This window comes from Larimichthys crocea, chromosome III (assembly GCF_000972845.2).
Source record: "Larimichthys crocea isolate SSNF chromosome III, L_crocea_2.0, whole genome shotgun sequence".
NCBI lineage: Eukaryota > Metazoa > Chordata > Actinopteri > Sciaenidae > Larimichthys > Larimichthys crocea.
In genome coordinates this window covers 39,124,098-39,140,861 of record NC_040013.1, presented here as the reverse complement: position 1 = coordinate 39,140,861, position 16,764 = coordinate 39,124,098, and the positions used below count along the sequence as shown (strand labels likewise).

Sequence of the window (16,764 nt, the reverse complement as noted above, 5' to 3'; positions counted from 1 at the left end):
AGGTTAGTGTGCTCTCCCAAGTTAAGTAATACTTTTACGTATGTGTGTGTGTTTATGCGAGTGTGTGTCCAGTGTGTTTATTAGTAAATGAGGACAGAGGTCCTGCCACACCCAGTGGGTGAGGCGGCCTCACTGTAACTGAAATTCAGGGTGTGGGCGTTGACGGTTAGCTTAGTGCTGTAATCTGCTGTGTGTTTGTGTGTCTGTATGTGTGTAAGAGAGAAAGAAAGACAAAATGTTTAACAAAAACAAAATGAAGTATCTTTGTGGGTATTTTTTTTGGTTCCTTTTTTCTGTTTTGAGGACGATAGCGTGTGCTTGTTTTTGTGTGTTTTTATGTGTGTCTGTGTGTGTGTGTGTGTGTGTGTGTGTGTGTGTTGCTGGGCAGGGCTGTCCCAGTACCCGGGTGTAAACATGGTTTCGTAATGCAGTTTGCCATCACACCTCTTTGTAAGGCAAGACAGAGAGGGTATTTTTTTTCCTCTCTCTTTAAATCAACTTTATTTACATCGTGATTATCAAATGAAAAAAAATCAACAACTGCAGTTACATCAGAATATCAAAGCACACACAACTTTATCACAGAAATAGGAATCTAAATAAATAACATAAATGAACACTGGGAGAGAGGCAGAAAAGAGTTAGTGGATTCAGTCTGTTTCTCTTTTGTTGTGGAAAAGAGGCGAATGAACATATGAAGGAATAAACAAGAGACACAGACACAGTAATGCTGTTGTGCAACACACTGTGACTCTCTGACGCCCCCCAGTGGCCTTAAAAAACATTTTCACATGACGTGTGGCCCTGTTGTGGCTGAAAACATCACATGAATGTAGTACAAAGAAGACGAGACGAGATTAATGAACTAATTCAGCACAGATTGACAGTTTAAATAGTCATTTGTAAACATGATTTCTGATGTTTCTTCACTACACATACATACCTTTTTAATACATACCTTTACAAAACGATAAACAAAAAACAACTACAAATAAATATAATATTTATAAATAATGCTGATAATAATAAGACAGGAGAAACAAATAAAAGATACATTCACATACAGACACAAATGTGGACATAAAAATACTCAGTGAAACTATCATCCCTTGATCCTGTTCCTGTCCTGCCAGTTGAACATGGTACACTGGATGCTTGGTTTCAGTTACGTACGTCAGACTTATTTGAGTTTATGTTTCCTTCCTGATCTGTGTTCGAAAAGCGCTGCAGATTTCTGTGCAGGTGTCTGTTTATTTTGTATATTAGTCTCTCATAAGTTGTAGTTTTAGACAGGCCATTCAGAGTAGCTAGGATAGGGTCAGTGACAAAGAGCAGGAGTAAGACTACACTCAACACTCTCTGGCTGTCACCGATCTTTTCCATAACTCTCTGCCAATAGGTGTCTAGTTTAGGACAATTGAGGAACACATGGTCGATATCACCTTGTTCTGTTTGGCATCGCCAGCAGAGGTTTGAATAACTTAATACTGCCCTATTCATTCTCACAGGTGTCCAGTAGAGTCTGTTGAGTATTTTCAATGAAATAATTTTACATCTGTTTCGCTAGTTTATTCCACTCATTACCTTCATACGTTACCTGTAAATCCCATTTTTGATAAGGATCTCTTGTTATACAGCATTGCTGCAGCTGATGTTTGCACATTCCTGCACAACTGTACAGCTCTTTCATTTAATTAACTAAAAATCACATGACACATTTACATATAAAGCAGGTCTAGGCCATACTCCTTATCATGTCATTTACAGAAACCCAACAATTCCCACCATGAGCAAGCACTTCGCAGCAGTGGAAAGGAAAAACTTCCTTTAAGAGTCAGAAACCTATCTGCCTCGACCGGTTGGCTTTAGAGAGGGAAGGGGGGAGGATAGAGAGAGATTAAAATACACAGCAACAAGATTACTAATGATAACTATAACCAAATAAAAATGTCAGGACTTTTATTTTGGAAAGCCACAACTCAAATAAGATGTACTCACTCCTTTTCTTTTCTCAGGTCGGTTATGGACTTAGAACCCGTCGATCCAGATTCACCAGACATCAAGAGGAGGCGGATCCACATGTGTGACTATGAAGGCTGTAAAAAAGTTTACACCAAGAGTTCTCACCTCAAAGCCCACAGGAGGATACACACAGGTGAGACCTGACAACACAACAAACACCTATCCAGGTGTAAAGGTGGAGTTCACCCCTAAATGACACATAAAGTTCTGAAAGGTCAATATAAACCACAGGATGATGAGACTGTTTTATGCATGTTACACACAAGCAGTCAAGGCTTTGCAAAAGAGAGCAGCTTTAATGGGAATTCTGGGAAATGTAGTAAATGTCCAGCTCAAGCAGGATAACGTAGGTTGTGAGAGTCAATTATTCATGCATTTTTGTTTCCACCAGTATTCTTCTAGTACTTCTTTATCTTTTCTCCCATCCTTTCCTAACTCCTTCTCCTTGTCTCCTGCTTCCTCCAGGAGAGAAGCCCTACCACTGTACCTGGGAGGGCTGTACCTGGCGCTTTGCCCGCTCCGACGAGCTGACCCGACACTTCCGCAAGCACACGGGGATCAAACCCTTCCGCTGCACCGAGTGTGACCGCTCCTTCTCACGGTCCGACCACCTCTCCCTGCACCGCCGTCGCCACGTCATGATGTGAACTCTGACTTCCCTCCCGAACGACCCATCAAACCTCCCCTAGAACCTCTCCCCCCTCTTCCCTCACAGCACATCTTGTACCAGTGTTCCTATACCCCCACATCAACTTCGCACATCAGGATTTTAAGCCCCATCGGCAAATAAAAAAAAAAAGACCTCCTTCCTCCTCCCTCCTCATCCTCTTCATCTTAAAATCAAAGGAATATCAGGAATGTGTCTGTGAGTGTGTGCAGTGGCGGTTAGGGAACTTTTACTGTGTGTATGTGTGTGTTTGTTGGAACACATAATGATCACCGTCCACCCAACAAACCATCCTCCAACTCACCTCCACCTATCATAAAAGCAGGATGGACTGAAGGACATCCATCAGCAGATACGTTTGTTCATCCATCACATCCATCCATCCATCCAAAGGAGAGGAGGAACAGGAGGAATGACATGTGTTTATTCAAACCTCAAACTAGAAGTGGGATTATTAAGCCGGATGTCACTTCAGCTGCTCTTTTTCTTTCTGGCAGTGTGAACTGTGTACATATGCAGAGTTGGACATTTCATATTTCATAAATGCCTCAAATAGCCCCTTTTTCACCACAGGAACTTTTTTAGGAACCCAATCAGTGCTACAAATACATTTCAGCTGGTACCAGAAAAAGTGTTAAAAATGAACACAGGTCCTTGAAATCCATGAAAGTTTGAGAATTTGAGGGACATATTGGGCATGGGGTTCCTTAGAGTTCCTGGTACTGTTTGGAAATGGGTCAGCAACCAAAACTCATTTAGATTATATGTCAACTGTTGGATGAATTTTTACTGAACTGTAATGAGTCTTGAAGCTAGAGGTGTCCCAACCCTGCTCATATCAGTGTACGAGTGTGTGCCCATGTAGTGATCTTCTTCACAGCAGCTGAAGTGACGTCAAATTTCATGTTTGCCGAACATCTATCAAAGGCTTAGACTAGATGAATTTCATACCCTCCTCTCCCCTTGCAGCCTTCACCCTCACCCTCACCCCTATCCCCTCTCCCCTCCCCTGGTACAGGGAGCTACAAGACTGTGAACTTTATAAAGATTCATTTGTTTTCATTGAATCAATCACATTATTGTCATTTGTGTGTTCTCCCCCAGCACACACCTTTCTGATTCCTCTTCAATAACAGTATTTGATTTTTATGCGTCGTCGTTGCTGTTTTAGGCCTTCAGTTTTGTCTTTCTTCTTCTTCTTCTTCTTCTTCTTTGCCAGGTGTGGCACTCTTAACAGAATGGCATCATTTTTTGTTTTTTTTTCCTTTTTAATGATTTCAGATCATTTTGTTGTGTTCTGAGGCTGTGAAAAAGGCAGAGGAGACACAAATAGTTTGAGATTACAAGTAAAACTCTCGCGCAGGGAATAGGGGAGCTTTTTCTGAGTGTGTGCGTGTGTTTTTGCGTGTGTGTCTGTGAGCGAGTGTGCATGTTTTAAGACAAACACATAATCAGAATTTAAGATTTTTATGAGTGTGTGTTCCGGGCACTTGTCGTTCTTTTACCTCTTGCCCGTTGAGCCTTAATAACTGAAGTCAATCTGTAAGGGCGAAACCAGAACCACTGACAGAAGAGGACGTTTGGCCAAAGATCATTTTATTAAGACATACAGTTACACTGTTTGTCCATATGGACCTGATCTTTGCAGGTTATTTTCTTCACTGTTTTCTGTAGAGAGGATGCTCCTCACAGGTTAGCTTGTGTTTTTCCCCCAAGCAATTAAAGTTGTTACATGTCACACTTTAAATTTGGAGACAAAATTGCCTTGTAAAGACACAAGCCTATCAGTCTTTGCTGGGTTCAATTGAGTTTTTTATATTGTGAATATCTGTGCAGTTATATGGTGCTGGGCTGCTTTTTTGGCACAAAACATAAAGAGGGCGCTCCAGCAAAGTCACTTTCGTATTTCACTGATCATGGAAATAAATAGTAGCACTGACACTAGTCGTGTTTCCACCCAATTGTATCTTCGGTTTTGGCAGATGAAAATGTGAAGTGCTTCTATATTTATATTCACTACCGTCATGGAAATATAAGGTGTTGGTTCATCGACATAAGCAGTAGGTGGCACCAATTCTCTAGTCAGAAACCCAGAAGAAGAGGGCACGACAAGATGACGTGAATAAAAAAGCACCAGTTGAACCTCAAACTGTGAAAAACTGCAACAAACTCTCTCAACAAGGCAAACAAACAAACAAACAAAAAAAAAACTCAAGCGATTGTAGCCTAAAGTTTCCATAAAACATTTCTAGTGCAATACTTCAAAATGCATCAAAATACGTTGAAGGAAACACGGCTAGTGACATTTCAGGAAGCATCTTCCACCAAACACCTCACGTTGAAACACCAAGCAGTGTAACTTTCTAATGGTTTCATGGCCTTACAACAACCATGGAGCACCAAAACGAGAGCCCAACATGGCTGCCACTGAAGATCACAAGTGGTCAGGTCTTCTGTCAGTGGTTCTGGAAACCAGGCACTGTGGTCGGCCTGTCAGGGTCCGTAGTGCCTGTGGTTTAAACCATGGGGAAACTTAAGCGCTCTCCTCACTAGCATTTTTACCAGGGTTGGGGTCAATTCTCTTTCAACTCCATTTGTTTTTCATTGTGACAAATGTAGTTTAATGCCTCAATAAATATTTTATGCGTTTTCCCTAAGGTTCCTTGACATAACTCCCCTAATATCTCGCTTGTGCTGAACTCTAAACCTTAATCTTATCAGCACATTTTTCAAACTACCTACCAGGCAGTTGGAACAGAATTGATCCCCTAAAACCCTGCCCTCTAACCTACAGTGTCCATGTCTTAAGTGGGCTGTTTTTCAGCTCCCATTCTGGACTGAACTTGATTATGCAACCTAACGCAGACCTCGCTCCAAGCGCTGTTCTGAACTCGTCGTAGAGCACTAGCTGGTAGTTGCACTGCTGATATGCAGCTCACATAGGTCGTAACAAGAACCTCAAAGGGAGGTCAGGATGCTTAGAAGCCTTGTGCTTTCGATCACTGAACAAAGCCAACCCTGAAACTGCTTCCAGAATACCCAACAAGAGTTGTGACTGTATACTGAGGCAGAAACACAGACAGGAAACAACGTGGGCTGCGTATGTGATCAATAGAACTTGCTTTTTCGCAATCCCAACACGTCCCTTTTTACAAATAAAAAAAGGCGAGACACATTTTGCTTTTGCGTCGTTGTTCTTGTTAGTTACTGTTGTCATTTCAAACGCTAGTAAACGGGACACCTGACTTTTCATAGTATGATAACTGAGATGGACGTGAAGGCTTCCTGCGAGCTGAGTGCATGCCATGGACATGGCAGATTGTTGTTTGGTCTGCACACTGCAAGAAGAACAGTCTGTCTTAGCAAAGTCACTAAATCTGGCTGTGCAATTTAAAAATATTTTACAAAGTAAGATCAGCTTTGTTGAAGGGTATTGTCACTGCTACCAAGGTTTAACCAAGTGCAAAATAAGGAAAACTGTTTCAATTAAGAACCTGAATTTAATTCAGTCACTTGTTTGGAGGGATTCTGTTCTTTTTTTAGCAGTGCAGCGCAGAGCAATGCAATGTCCCCATTCCCCTTAACACCCCCCTCTACTTCAACTAAAAAAAAAAAAAACAACATATTAACTAAGCACATCTTTCTAGAAGAGTATATGCATTTGATTGCAATTTTCTTTCTTTTGTAAACTGTTGATAAAGACATTAAGGACAATGACAAATAATTAAGATAAATCCATGTACATAAATGTATATAATCAAAAAGTGCAGAGTAAATGTAACGGGTGAATTTCTATTTTTAACACTGACTAGATAATGTGAAAAAAATCTTTTTCTTCTTCTTTTGTTGGTTTGATGAAATGTGTTTCATCATGTGTTTTTTTTCTTCTCAAATCTAATAATACATTTGTTTCGTAGTTTCTTAAAACGACAAAAAAAAAAAAAAATGGTCCCACTTGTGTTGTGCACACTTGTTGCATGGAGAGTAGCCTTCTTGTTTTCTTATAGTGACGTTGGTGAGCATGTCCGTGTGTGTGTGTGCGTGTGTGTGTATGTGTGTGTGTGAGACGGTGGGTTTCCCTTAACATTGATGACCTGAAGCAAAAAAAAGAAGAAAAAAAAAAAGAAGCCCAACCCATGTTGAAAATGATGAATTTGGGGATCAGTTTATTACAACAGAGCTTAATATTTCAGCACTGGTTTAAAATATGACAAAATGAATTAGTTGTTTGGGTCATCTGGATATATTGTTCTTGAATGCTAACAAAACAACCATCTACCTATCCAGGACAGTAACAGATGCCCATTTAGCTCAGAAAAACATGTTTTAGCTTAAAGCCTGGCAAATAATCCCTCTCTAAAAAAACAAAAAAACCCATTTGTGTTACAGAAGCTAACTGAGCAGAACGCTGCTAGGAAAGGTGGCACGACTTAACTGTTATATTCCTTTTAGGAAAGGCACAGGGCTGATTTGATAAACTGTGGAAACGCTCAGGTCCCATATTCCTATCAATATGAAAAAAAATACAAATAAACTCATTCACATGTGGTGGTATCTAGCCATGGCAATAGATATGGAATAAAAGCATAGACAAAATGATATTCCTGGTCAATACACAAAACAGTTTCAGAGGCTTGACAAAATATTTTCAAGTTAAACTAGCTTTTGCAGTGGATGCAGTTGCACAGTTGTCATGGAAATGGTCTAGTTGTTATCACTTCACCAAGTATACAAAAGTATGAAACTTGTCATGTGATAACAGGTCTGCTTTTTCCATTTCTGTTCTGGTGTATCACTTGAAATCTCATCCAAATGCTAATAAGCGGACTGTTGAGATTATTTTGTTAAATTATTTTAGAGATATATCTTCAGTAGAGTGGCAATACAATTCAAGAAAGTGTCATCTGTTGATTAACCAGTTTTCAGAGTATTTAAAGTACATTTTCAATCCTCAGAATACCAGAAAAAACAATCACCATTGACCTCCATTGTATTGTGATGAATGGAGATTTCAAATTCTGTAAAAACAAAACTGTCTGCATTGCTAGATACCACTAGAGGTAAATGAGGACACAATTTTCTTTGGGTAATTGACCTGTCTGAAGTCCCGCCCCTTTTTACTCTGTGATCCAATAACAGTCGAGCAAACCTCCGTCAACTTTCTCCTTTCCTATACTCAGAAATGCTATATGCTAGCTTGTTTATGTTTTTCTTTTAAATTTGAAGGTGGTTAAAAGATAAAAGGGAAATCTTGCTAACTAATCTACATCGTTTGTTAGCTAGTTTAGTTAGCTAGCATTGCTTACATAGCTTACATAACTTAAAATGTGACTACATGTGTTTACTTTCTTAGACGCGCTAGCATGTAGCATATCTGAGTACAGGAAAGGAGGTTCTGATGAGGCTTGCTCAACTGTGATTGGAGCACAGAGCTGAAAGGGGCGGGGCTTAAGGAAGGGTCCATTTAGGTGAAGCAGCCCTTTAAAATGTTTATACTTATTTACTTATATGGATCCCAAATCCCTTTAAGAACTTTAACCCCACGTAGCACATATGAGTGATTTTATATCTGAAAATGTTATTGACCCATCGCTTTACAAGCACATTGATCAGCTCTGGTCACCATTAAAGCAGCAAAATTGGTGTTTTAGAGACAAACCCACTTAAACCTCCAGTGTCACAGTGAGGATAGTCACTCATGACGTCTCGGAGCCTGTTGACGATGACCCAGACAAACTCATATCGCTGGTGTTGGACTTGTTGCAGGGAGACTGCTGCATGTGTTTGTGTTTTCCCCACTTCCTGTTGTTTTTTGCGGTTTGTGCAAGCTTGTTTTTCCCTCGATATTCTACTACTAAATCTTCTGTTCATGTACAAAGCAGGAATGTTCATCTGTGAACAGGCAGTGAAACATTTAAAGAATTTTATCCCTACTGAGACCTTGACAGGATAGAGTTCAAGTCCGAGGGTGACGTCACTAACCGTGTCCGTCTACGTGCCTCGACTCACCACGAATCACTTCCTCTTCAAATCAGAAGGTTTAGGTATTTTCTATTGAATGCAGTAACTTATGGGCCAGTACTATATTTACTCAGTGCAATGCAGTTATCATTATAATAATTCAATTATTAATAATATTTTTGTTCTTTCTTTTTTTTTTGTATTTGTACAGAACAAATGTGTAAAGATCAGTGAGGAAAACGTGAGCTTTTTGATACTGTGACTCATGGTGTTTAAAAGTCAGTTTCTCCCTGTACAGTTGTGATTATTTCCCGCTTCCTCCCTTCTTCTTTTATAGAATTAAAAAATGTTTTTGGTGCAATTTAATTCCAGGTGTCTCTGTGTTGTTATTATATTGTGGTGATTATATTTTGGAGATTCTTCCATCCAGAAGAGGTCAAAAGTCAAATTAATGTATTATGAATATAAGTTTTTTAAATCTGTAAAGTGTTCTTGTTATCTGTAGGAAAACATTTAGCCATGCTAGTGGCTTTTCGAGGCTGTACTTAGGGGGACCATGAATGTAGGGTATGGTTAAGTCACAAAAATCACGTTAGAATTAAAAATCCACACATGTAGTTTATAGTCATGTAATGATAATCTTCCGTTTAAAAACATAAATTCAGGTTTCCTCACCTTTTTATGCCAAATTATTTATCACGCAATGTTGGAAACATAATTAGAAAGAGAGATCGAGAGCAAGAGAGAGAGAGAGAGGCGTTTTTTCAATATTTTCAATATAAGTAAATAGCAAAAGTATTTGGTTTAGATTACATTTCTTCTTGTAATCCAATGGAATCTACCCAACTCTAAATACGTGTGAAAAACTGATTTTTAAAAAAAAAAATTCTATAAAGAGGACTTAAACAAGAGAAGCACTAAATATTCGGTTATATTACTAAACTTTTAGTGCTTGTCTTGGCTCTGATGACCTTGTAGGTCCTGGGATAATGCTTGTCGCTTACAAGTTGTTATGTTCCCCACAAGAGGGAGCACTGGAACAAATTATGGAAGGAGGAGTGAAGGCATCCTTCCAGTGAGGACAAAAAGCTTAAAACACAAGGTACACAGGTAGAGGAGGCAGCATCAGCAGAGGTCAAGGTACAGATGTAAACATCTGCTTGAGTCTTAAGTCTTAATTTGATATTGTGAATTACTCCCTTGAAAAGTTACTGACCGAAAAGAAACCTAGCTTTACATAAGGAGAACACCAAGATCAAACTTGGTTAATAAATAAAAAAGTAACTTGAGTGCATGAACAAAGTCATAAAAACTTCTTATTGTGTGTGTGTGTGCGTGTGTGAGTTGGCTCTAAACGAAACTCTCTTTGCCGTTTGCTCTAAATGGGTTTATTGGCCTCTCGCAGTCATGAACAGGCCAATTATTAACTCACAGCGTCAGTCGTTGGATTCATACAGATGGAGACAGACACACCATATAAATGCAATAAAGGACATAACTTTGTTGCTTTGTAATTTGGCGGCCTGGCTTCAATGTCAGCTCACTTTAATGAATCATACTGGGTTCACCGCCCATTCTAACCACCTGGTTCTCTTTGGCCACAAAACCTGTCCGGATAGTTAAGTGGAGAAAGCTTCTGCTTCCCACACTGAGGATCACTGGTCGGCAAACAAGCTGAGACTTAATTCGATCTTTACGTGCACTGAAATGATGAATACATTGTGCACCTGGTCAGATATAGTTAAAGTGTGTTGTACTGGTTATCACCAACCAAATCTAGGTTTATTACAATAACTGCGCTTGCGCAACTGCTAATGACAATATCCCCTACAACCTAGAAACTGTGTGACTCAGTGAACTTTATAACAAATTAGTGCCACACAGTGGTTCAGACAGGTTTAAAACCTCCCACGAGTTCACCAACAAAACGTGTCAGTAGTGTCAATTCAAATGTGATTTTTGCAGTTGTGAAACAAGCCTTAAAGCTCTGGTCTCAGAAGTAACATTAACTACCTCGAGACCCATTAGTTTAGTCAGTATCTACCTTTTTGCATAGTTACTGTGAACGTACAGGAAATCATAACTGATTTCATGATTGTTAGGCAAGATCTGTACCTGTAAGGAGCGTTTTCTTAAGCAACATTATGAAACTTTTCTAACTTAAAATAACAACTATGCTATTATTTTGTTGCTACACTGACTTGTAATTGGTTGAATGATGCCTCTGTCATTCCCACTCAGCACCCCAAATTCCTGTTCTTGCACTATGCAATTTGGTGTCCCAGTCACGACAAGTGCATAACATTTTATGACACTAAGTCACACACCACTAATTACTGTTACACACCTTTTTATTCAAGGTTTTTTCTTGATTTTTGCTACCTTCTTCATTGTAGTTGAACACTAAAGACTTAAAAACTATAAAATAACACATATGGAATCATGTGGTAAACAAAGAAGAGTAAACAAAGCAAAATATGTTTTATATTTTAGATCCCTTAAAGTAGTTTTGCTTTGATGACAACTTTACACACTCTTGGTATTCTCGCAGTTTCATGAGGTAGTCACCTGGAATGCTTTTCCATTAACAGGTGTGCCTTGTCAAAAAAGGGTTAATCAGCTGTGTTGTTCAGAGGTTTACTACTGTAGTAATCAATATTATGGCAAAGATTCAACAAAATAAAATAAATACTACTCCAACATTACTTTAAGATATGAAAGTCACTACAACTGGAAAATTTCAAGAACTTTAAATATAGCTTCTATTGCAGTCCCAAAAACCATCAAGAATATAATGACAGTGGTTCTCGTGAGGATCGCCACAGGAAAGGAAGACAAAGAGTTACCTCTGCTGCAGAGGATAACTTCATTACAGTTGCAGAATGAATGCACATTTGACCAGTGGAAATCTGTACTTTGTTCTAATGAGTCCAAATTTGAGATAACTGCTTCAAACCGCTGGTGACAGATACTATCTGCATGTGTGGTTCCCACTGTGAAGCATGGAGGAGGATATGTGATGGTGTAGGGGTGCTTTGCTGGTGACTCACACTGAACCAGCATGTCTACCGTGGCATGATACAGCAACATGCCATCCCATCTAATTTGAGCTCAGTGGGACCATCATTTGTTTTCATCAGGACAACGACCTAAAACACGCCTCCAGGCCATGTGAGACCTGTCTGACAAGGAAGTAGAGTGATGGAGTGCTGCATCAGATGACTTAGCCTCTATAATTACTCCACATAAATCCAACTGAGATGGTTTGGAATGGCAGAGTGAAGGATAAACAGCCAAGTGTTTAGAGTATATAGGAACTCATTCAAGGAGTGACTTAGAAAAAACTGCATCACCAGAATTGTTTTACTTGCCCTCAGGTCTTCCATAACTTTCCCCTCCACTTATGCACGTAGAATCAATTTTGAAACCCTTAAAAAAGGCGTCTAACAACATTAATACATGTCTATGGGAGCTGAGGATACACCATTTTGTATCAAAACAAACTTTCCAAATGGCTGATATGCATCTCCTCTATCCCAACACATATTTTCATGGCATTTGTCAACAGGTCAGTTAACATTCACAAAGCATCAGTCTTGGATGATAAGGCTTCTGGAAGCCATATACACTTCTGTGTACAGATAAAGTGCAGCCAGTATATAGACAGTCATACTGCTGCAAGATGATTTTGTGCTGTCTGTGCAATATAACCGCTGTAGACAGGTTGTTTTGACATCAGTGCGATGCAATGCAATATATACTTTGTGGGTATGGTAAGTCTTGTCCAAGCAGCTCTCTGCCAGCTCTGAGCCAAGTGAACAATACAGCTGATCCCTGCATGTCTTAGTGACAAGTAACAGTCTGCAGACGCTGTGGGTTGTTTTGACAGCTATGTTGGCTCGTTTCCCTTTTCCATTTTCTAAAATGTCATCTGGGCATGGCAAGAAGTGCACGCAGCTTTTGTACGCAACACTGTGTTATACATGTAAGCAGTTAAAACAACGCTTATACACTGCCATACCGGTCCAGCCACGTAAACAAAAGGAGTTCACTTGGTATCTGGCGTGATCAAAAGGATCCTCAACTTGAATGCACTTTGAATGAGACATCTGAGAGATCTTGTTATCCCGGTTCTGTGCCCACTGTTACTTTAAAATTTGTCAACACAACTTTGCACAAGTGTTCCAGGAAAAGAAAAAAAGTTCTTGTAGATTACTGATGAAGCAATCCAAGGAATTTCATCTCCTAACATGTCAAGTGATGTTCTCTGGCTTTTGTTGAAACAAGTCATTCTTACTGTACTTCCTGACAATTTGCAATATTATTTTTGGACAAGGTACAAGATATGATTTGCCTATAGACAAGCAAACATCTACAACTTGTATTACGAAAATCCTCAACTAAGAACCAGTGAAAAGCATTTTTCAGGTTAAAGAGTTTAAGAACAATAAACTGACACAGTTTGACAATAATTCACGTTATATTAAGTTCAGTCATATCGCAACCCTGCTCAGTGAAGGACAAAGAGGGGAGACCACACATGAGTTGGAACTTAAAAGAGGATTAACTCAAATTATCAAAGAAAGTAAGCTTAAGGCACACAAATACACCAAACAAACCAACTTGAAACCAAAAAGGGTGGAGGCCAGGGGAGAGAAAAGGAGACTGATTGACACAAGCTTACAATGTTGGACCAGGTGATCTGAAATCTCCTTGATTCTGCCCCCAGGCTCTAGCAGGGAGGGAGGGTCAACACAGTCAGGTTTAGATGAAACTAGCAAGACAAGACGTTATCTTTGTTTGAATTTTCCTCCCGCTGCGATTACGCATAACTGTATCATCAACCCTGCAATCTCCTGCATATCCACATATATAAATTGATATTAATAAAACTGAGGGATTATCAGCTTGACTGAATTTTCCTCATTTGTTTGGTTCATGAGTTAAAGCCCCTGTAAAGCCAGCCACCATGGTGTTTCCCTTATTTGGTCTGATTAGACCTCTTCTCAGGTAGAAGCTGCGTAGAGTTATGGTGGGAATCACGTAAGGCTACCAAACTTTTCAAAAGTGTGAAACAAAATGAATAAAACAGTAGCTGTGTTCTTATCCAAATATGATGCAACCGCTACTGTGGAAGTAGGAGTTGTTTCATGGGATACGCAGTAGGTGGCATACCTCAGTCAGAAAACCGGAAGGGGGGTGCAGAAAGAGCATGAAAATCAATGCATAAAACAGTAAATATGACATTTCTGTTTGTTTCATGTATTAATGTGAGGTTACATCAGATCTGTGTGGAGCATTTGTGAATGTATTGTATCCTGTAGCCATGAGGAAACAGCTGATCGGTCATGTTCAGTACATTGCAACTAAGAAAAAAGTTTCCATCTTCCGTTAAGAGTTTTTTTCGTAAAAAAGAAACATGCAAATGTAAAAATGTTTTTTTGCGACATTGAGCAAGTTTTTTCAACTTTCCCCATTTCCCATCAACCTAATGTAATACTTCAAAATTTGTAAAAAAAAAAAAAAAATACATTTACATAAACATGAGGGAGATGGTAATTAAGGAAAAACTCCAAAGTAATATTAGCTGGATGCTATGTCTTTTGTTGTTACACTTCTTTGATGTTTGACTGTTAGAAAAGTTGTCGACTGGCTATTTTTTTGTCAACTATTTCCTTCTTTTTTTAAAATCAACTATTCAAATACACAATCAAGAGTCTATATTTTTCAGCACTTGTTCCCCAGAGGGCCACTTAGCTCCTCAGAAAGAATTGCAGGCAGTGCTGCAAAGTCAGTCAGACAAGTTTTAACAGGAGTTTTACTGCTGCAACTGTGGAATGAGCTGTGTGCTGAGCAGCCAGCTTCATTGGGCCCCCAGGTGAATGTACAGGAGACCAGGAGTCAGGAGTCCAGAGTAACGGCAAATGGTAAAGCAACTGATTGCAAATAAACATGTGAGTCATCTGGGTACCTACAGTAAACAGCCTGTGGCACTACTGTTGCCAGCCTGAGCATCTGTTTACATCTGAAAACACCAGGATAGGTTGCAATTGTGCTAAACATTGGCCTGTTAAGTTTTTTCATACTTTATAATTTGTGTTGACTGTCTGTACAGAATTTCACAATCCTATAGATCAGACATTTCATTCAAAACCACAAATTTCACAATCCTATAGATCAGACATTTCATTCAAAACCACAAAAGTGCTGGTTAAGTCTGCCTTGAATTTTTAATAATCATCATAGTCATCTCTTCATCTTCTCTGCGTGTCATGAAGACAAGGTGGTTGGAACCAAAAACCTCAAATTCTCAGACCAAAGTACAGATTTCCACTGGTCTAATATCTATTCCTCTTCTTGGCCAAAGCAAGTCTCTTCCTCTCCTTGATCTCTCTCAGTAGTGAAACATTTATGTGGGTACCAGCCTCAGAAACCACCAATTAACCAGTTAACTGCAATAACTGTAACTCTTGGTCTTCCTTTTCCTTTGGTGGTCCTCATGAGAGCCAGTTTCATGATAACATTTGATGTTTTGCGATCACACTTGAAGACACACTCAAAGTTATTGAAATATTCTCGACTGACCTACCTTTGTGTCTTAAAGTGATGATGGACTTTCATTTTTCTTCAAGCTGTTGAACTATGTGCTGTATGCCAACACTCCATTGGAACAAGACAACTGCTGATCTAATTACCTTTTATGAAGGTACCACTGTTAACTGAAAAGTTTTTAGGGTGACTACTTCATGAAGCTGATTGAGAGAATGTCACAAGCTCCACGTTTTGTTAGATGCACTATAACAATAACGATGGATATGAGGCATCTGATGTCAGTCATACACACTTATGAAGAAATATTTTCTTTTCTAAGACTTGAGTACACACCGTTCCACAAACTGTACTCTAGATTGACATCAAACACCTTTGCGTACACATGCAGAGTACATTAGGTGTTAGCATTTAGGGCGTTGTCCCAGATGATGAGGCAAATCTCTGAGGCTCCCTGCTGAAAGCATCCTGGCACAAACATAATGATTACTTTCCCCGGCAGCAAAATATAGCGGTGGACCCCACCCTGTCTGCCTTTATACTTTTATACTACCACTTATTCTTCTTGCTTAACTGTTGGTTTCTTTTGTCCCCCTCCCGTCAAACCGCCAGCCGATTCTTTTGTGTCATGCAGCCCCAGCAGAGCAGCCTGCTGGCGGGGTTACCTTTCACCTGACACGTCATGCAAACACAACCAGGTATCTCCAACCGCAGAGGAGTCAATGCTCAGGAATGATTAACTTTCTTTTCTCAAAAGCTGTCAATAATCTCTTTTTTAATATTTGACCCAATCTATTATCTCCTCAAAGATAGTATGTTATCAGCAAAAAACACACAGCAAATAGTTTTTAAAGCCAAGACTTATGACATTTTATCGCAGTTTTCTTTCTTCTTTCTTCCCCATGTTGTTTTTAAAAATATATATATTTCTTAGTTTTCATTGGATCATTGTTTTTACTTAGTTTTTTGTGTGTTTCTTGTTGTAATCTTTTTTAAGTTTTCCTAAATTATGTTATGTGACATTTCTCCAGATTTGTGAAGGGAATAAAGACAAAGACGGTATACCTTTGGCTCAGTCAGACAATTCACATATTTAAAATAAACATCTGTAAAAAATAGGTTCAGTCACAGACACTTTCCTAAGAATCAACATTTTATAGAAAATGGTCATTCAGTTGTTGCTATTTACAAATTAAATATGCTCAAAGACCAAAGAAACAAGGAAACAATCCTCTATTTTATGAATCCTTTTTTTATTTAATTGCAGCGTCTTGCACAAACAGGAAAACAAAAAAATACACAGTTGTTGTTCTTATCAATTTGTACATAAATTGATAAATTCTCTTACACACACAGTATCAAAACAAAATTAAACAAGCATTCACATACCGATCTAAAGTCCCATTAGTTAAAAAAGGAAAAAAAAAATATTAATATTATAATAGGAAATAAAACCAAACAAATATTTACAAAGTCTTCTATTAAAGCTAAAACTACAGTTATGTACACAGTGGGTGGTCGGCCATCCCTCCTTGAGAGACAGGAGAACTTGTTTCCTTGGGAAT

At 39.0% G+C, this 16,764-nt stretch overlaps 1 protein-coding gene across 2 annotated transcripts in view; it reads left to right on the top strand.

The window, feature by feature from the left end:
* klf8 (Kruppel like factor 8) overlaps positions 1 to 9,016 on the top strand; it is a 66,975-nt gene extending 57,959 nt beyond the window's left edge. For both annotated transcript variants that reach the window (XM_019279586.2, XM_010737330.3), the window contains exons 6-7: positions 2,016 to 2,155; positions 2,488 to 9,016. In XM_019279586.2, the coding sequence (XP_019135131.2) occupies positions 2,016 to 2,155; positions 2,488 to 2,669 (322 nt within the window). In that variant the 3' untranslated portion in view covers positions 2,670 to 9,016. The remainder of the gene's footprint in view (positions 1 to 2,015; positions 2,156 to 2,487) is intronic.
* The last annotated feature ends 7,748 nt before the right edge of the window (positions 9,017 to 16,764 follow it).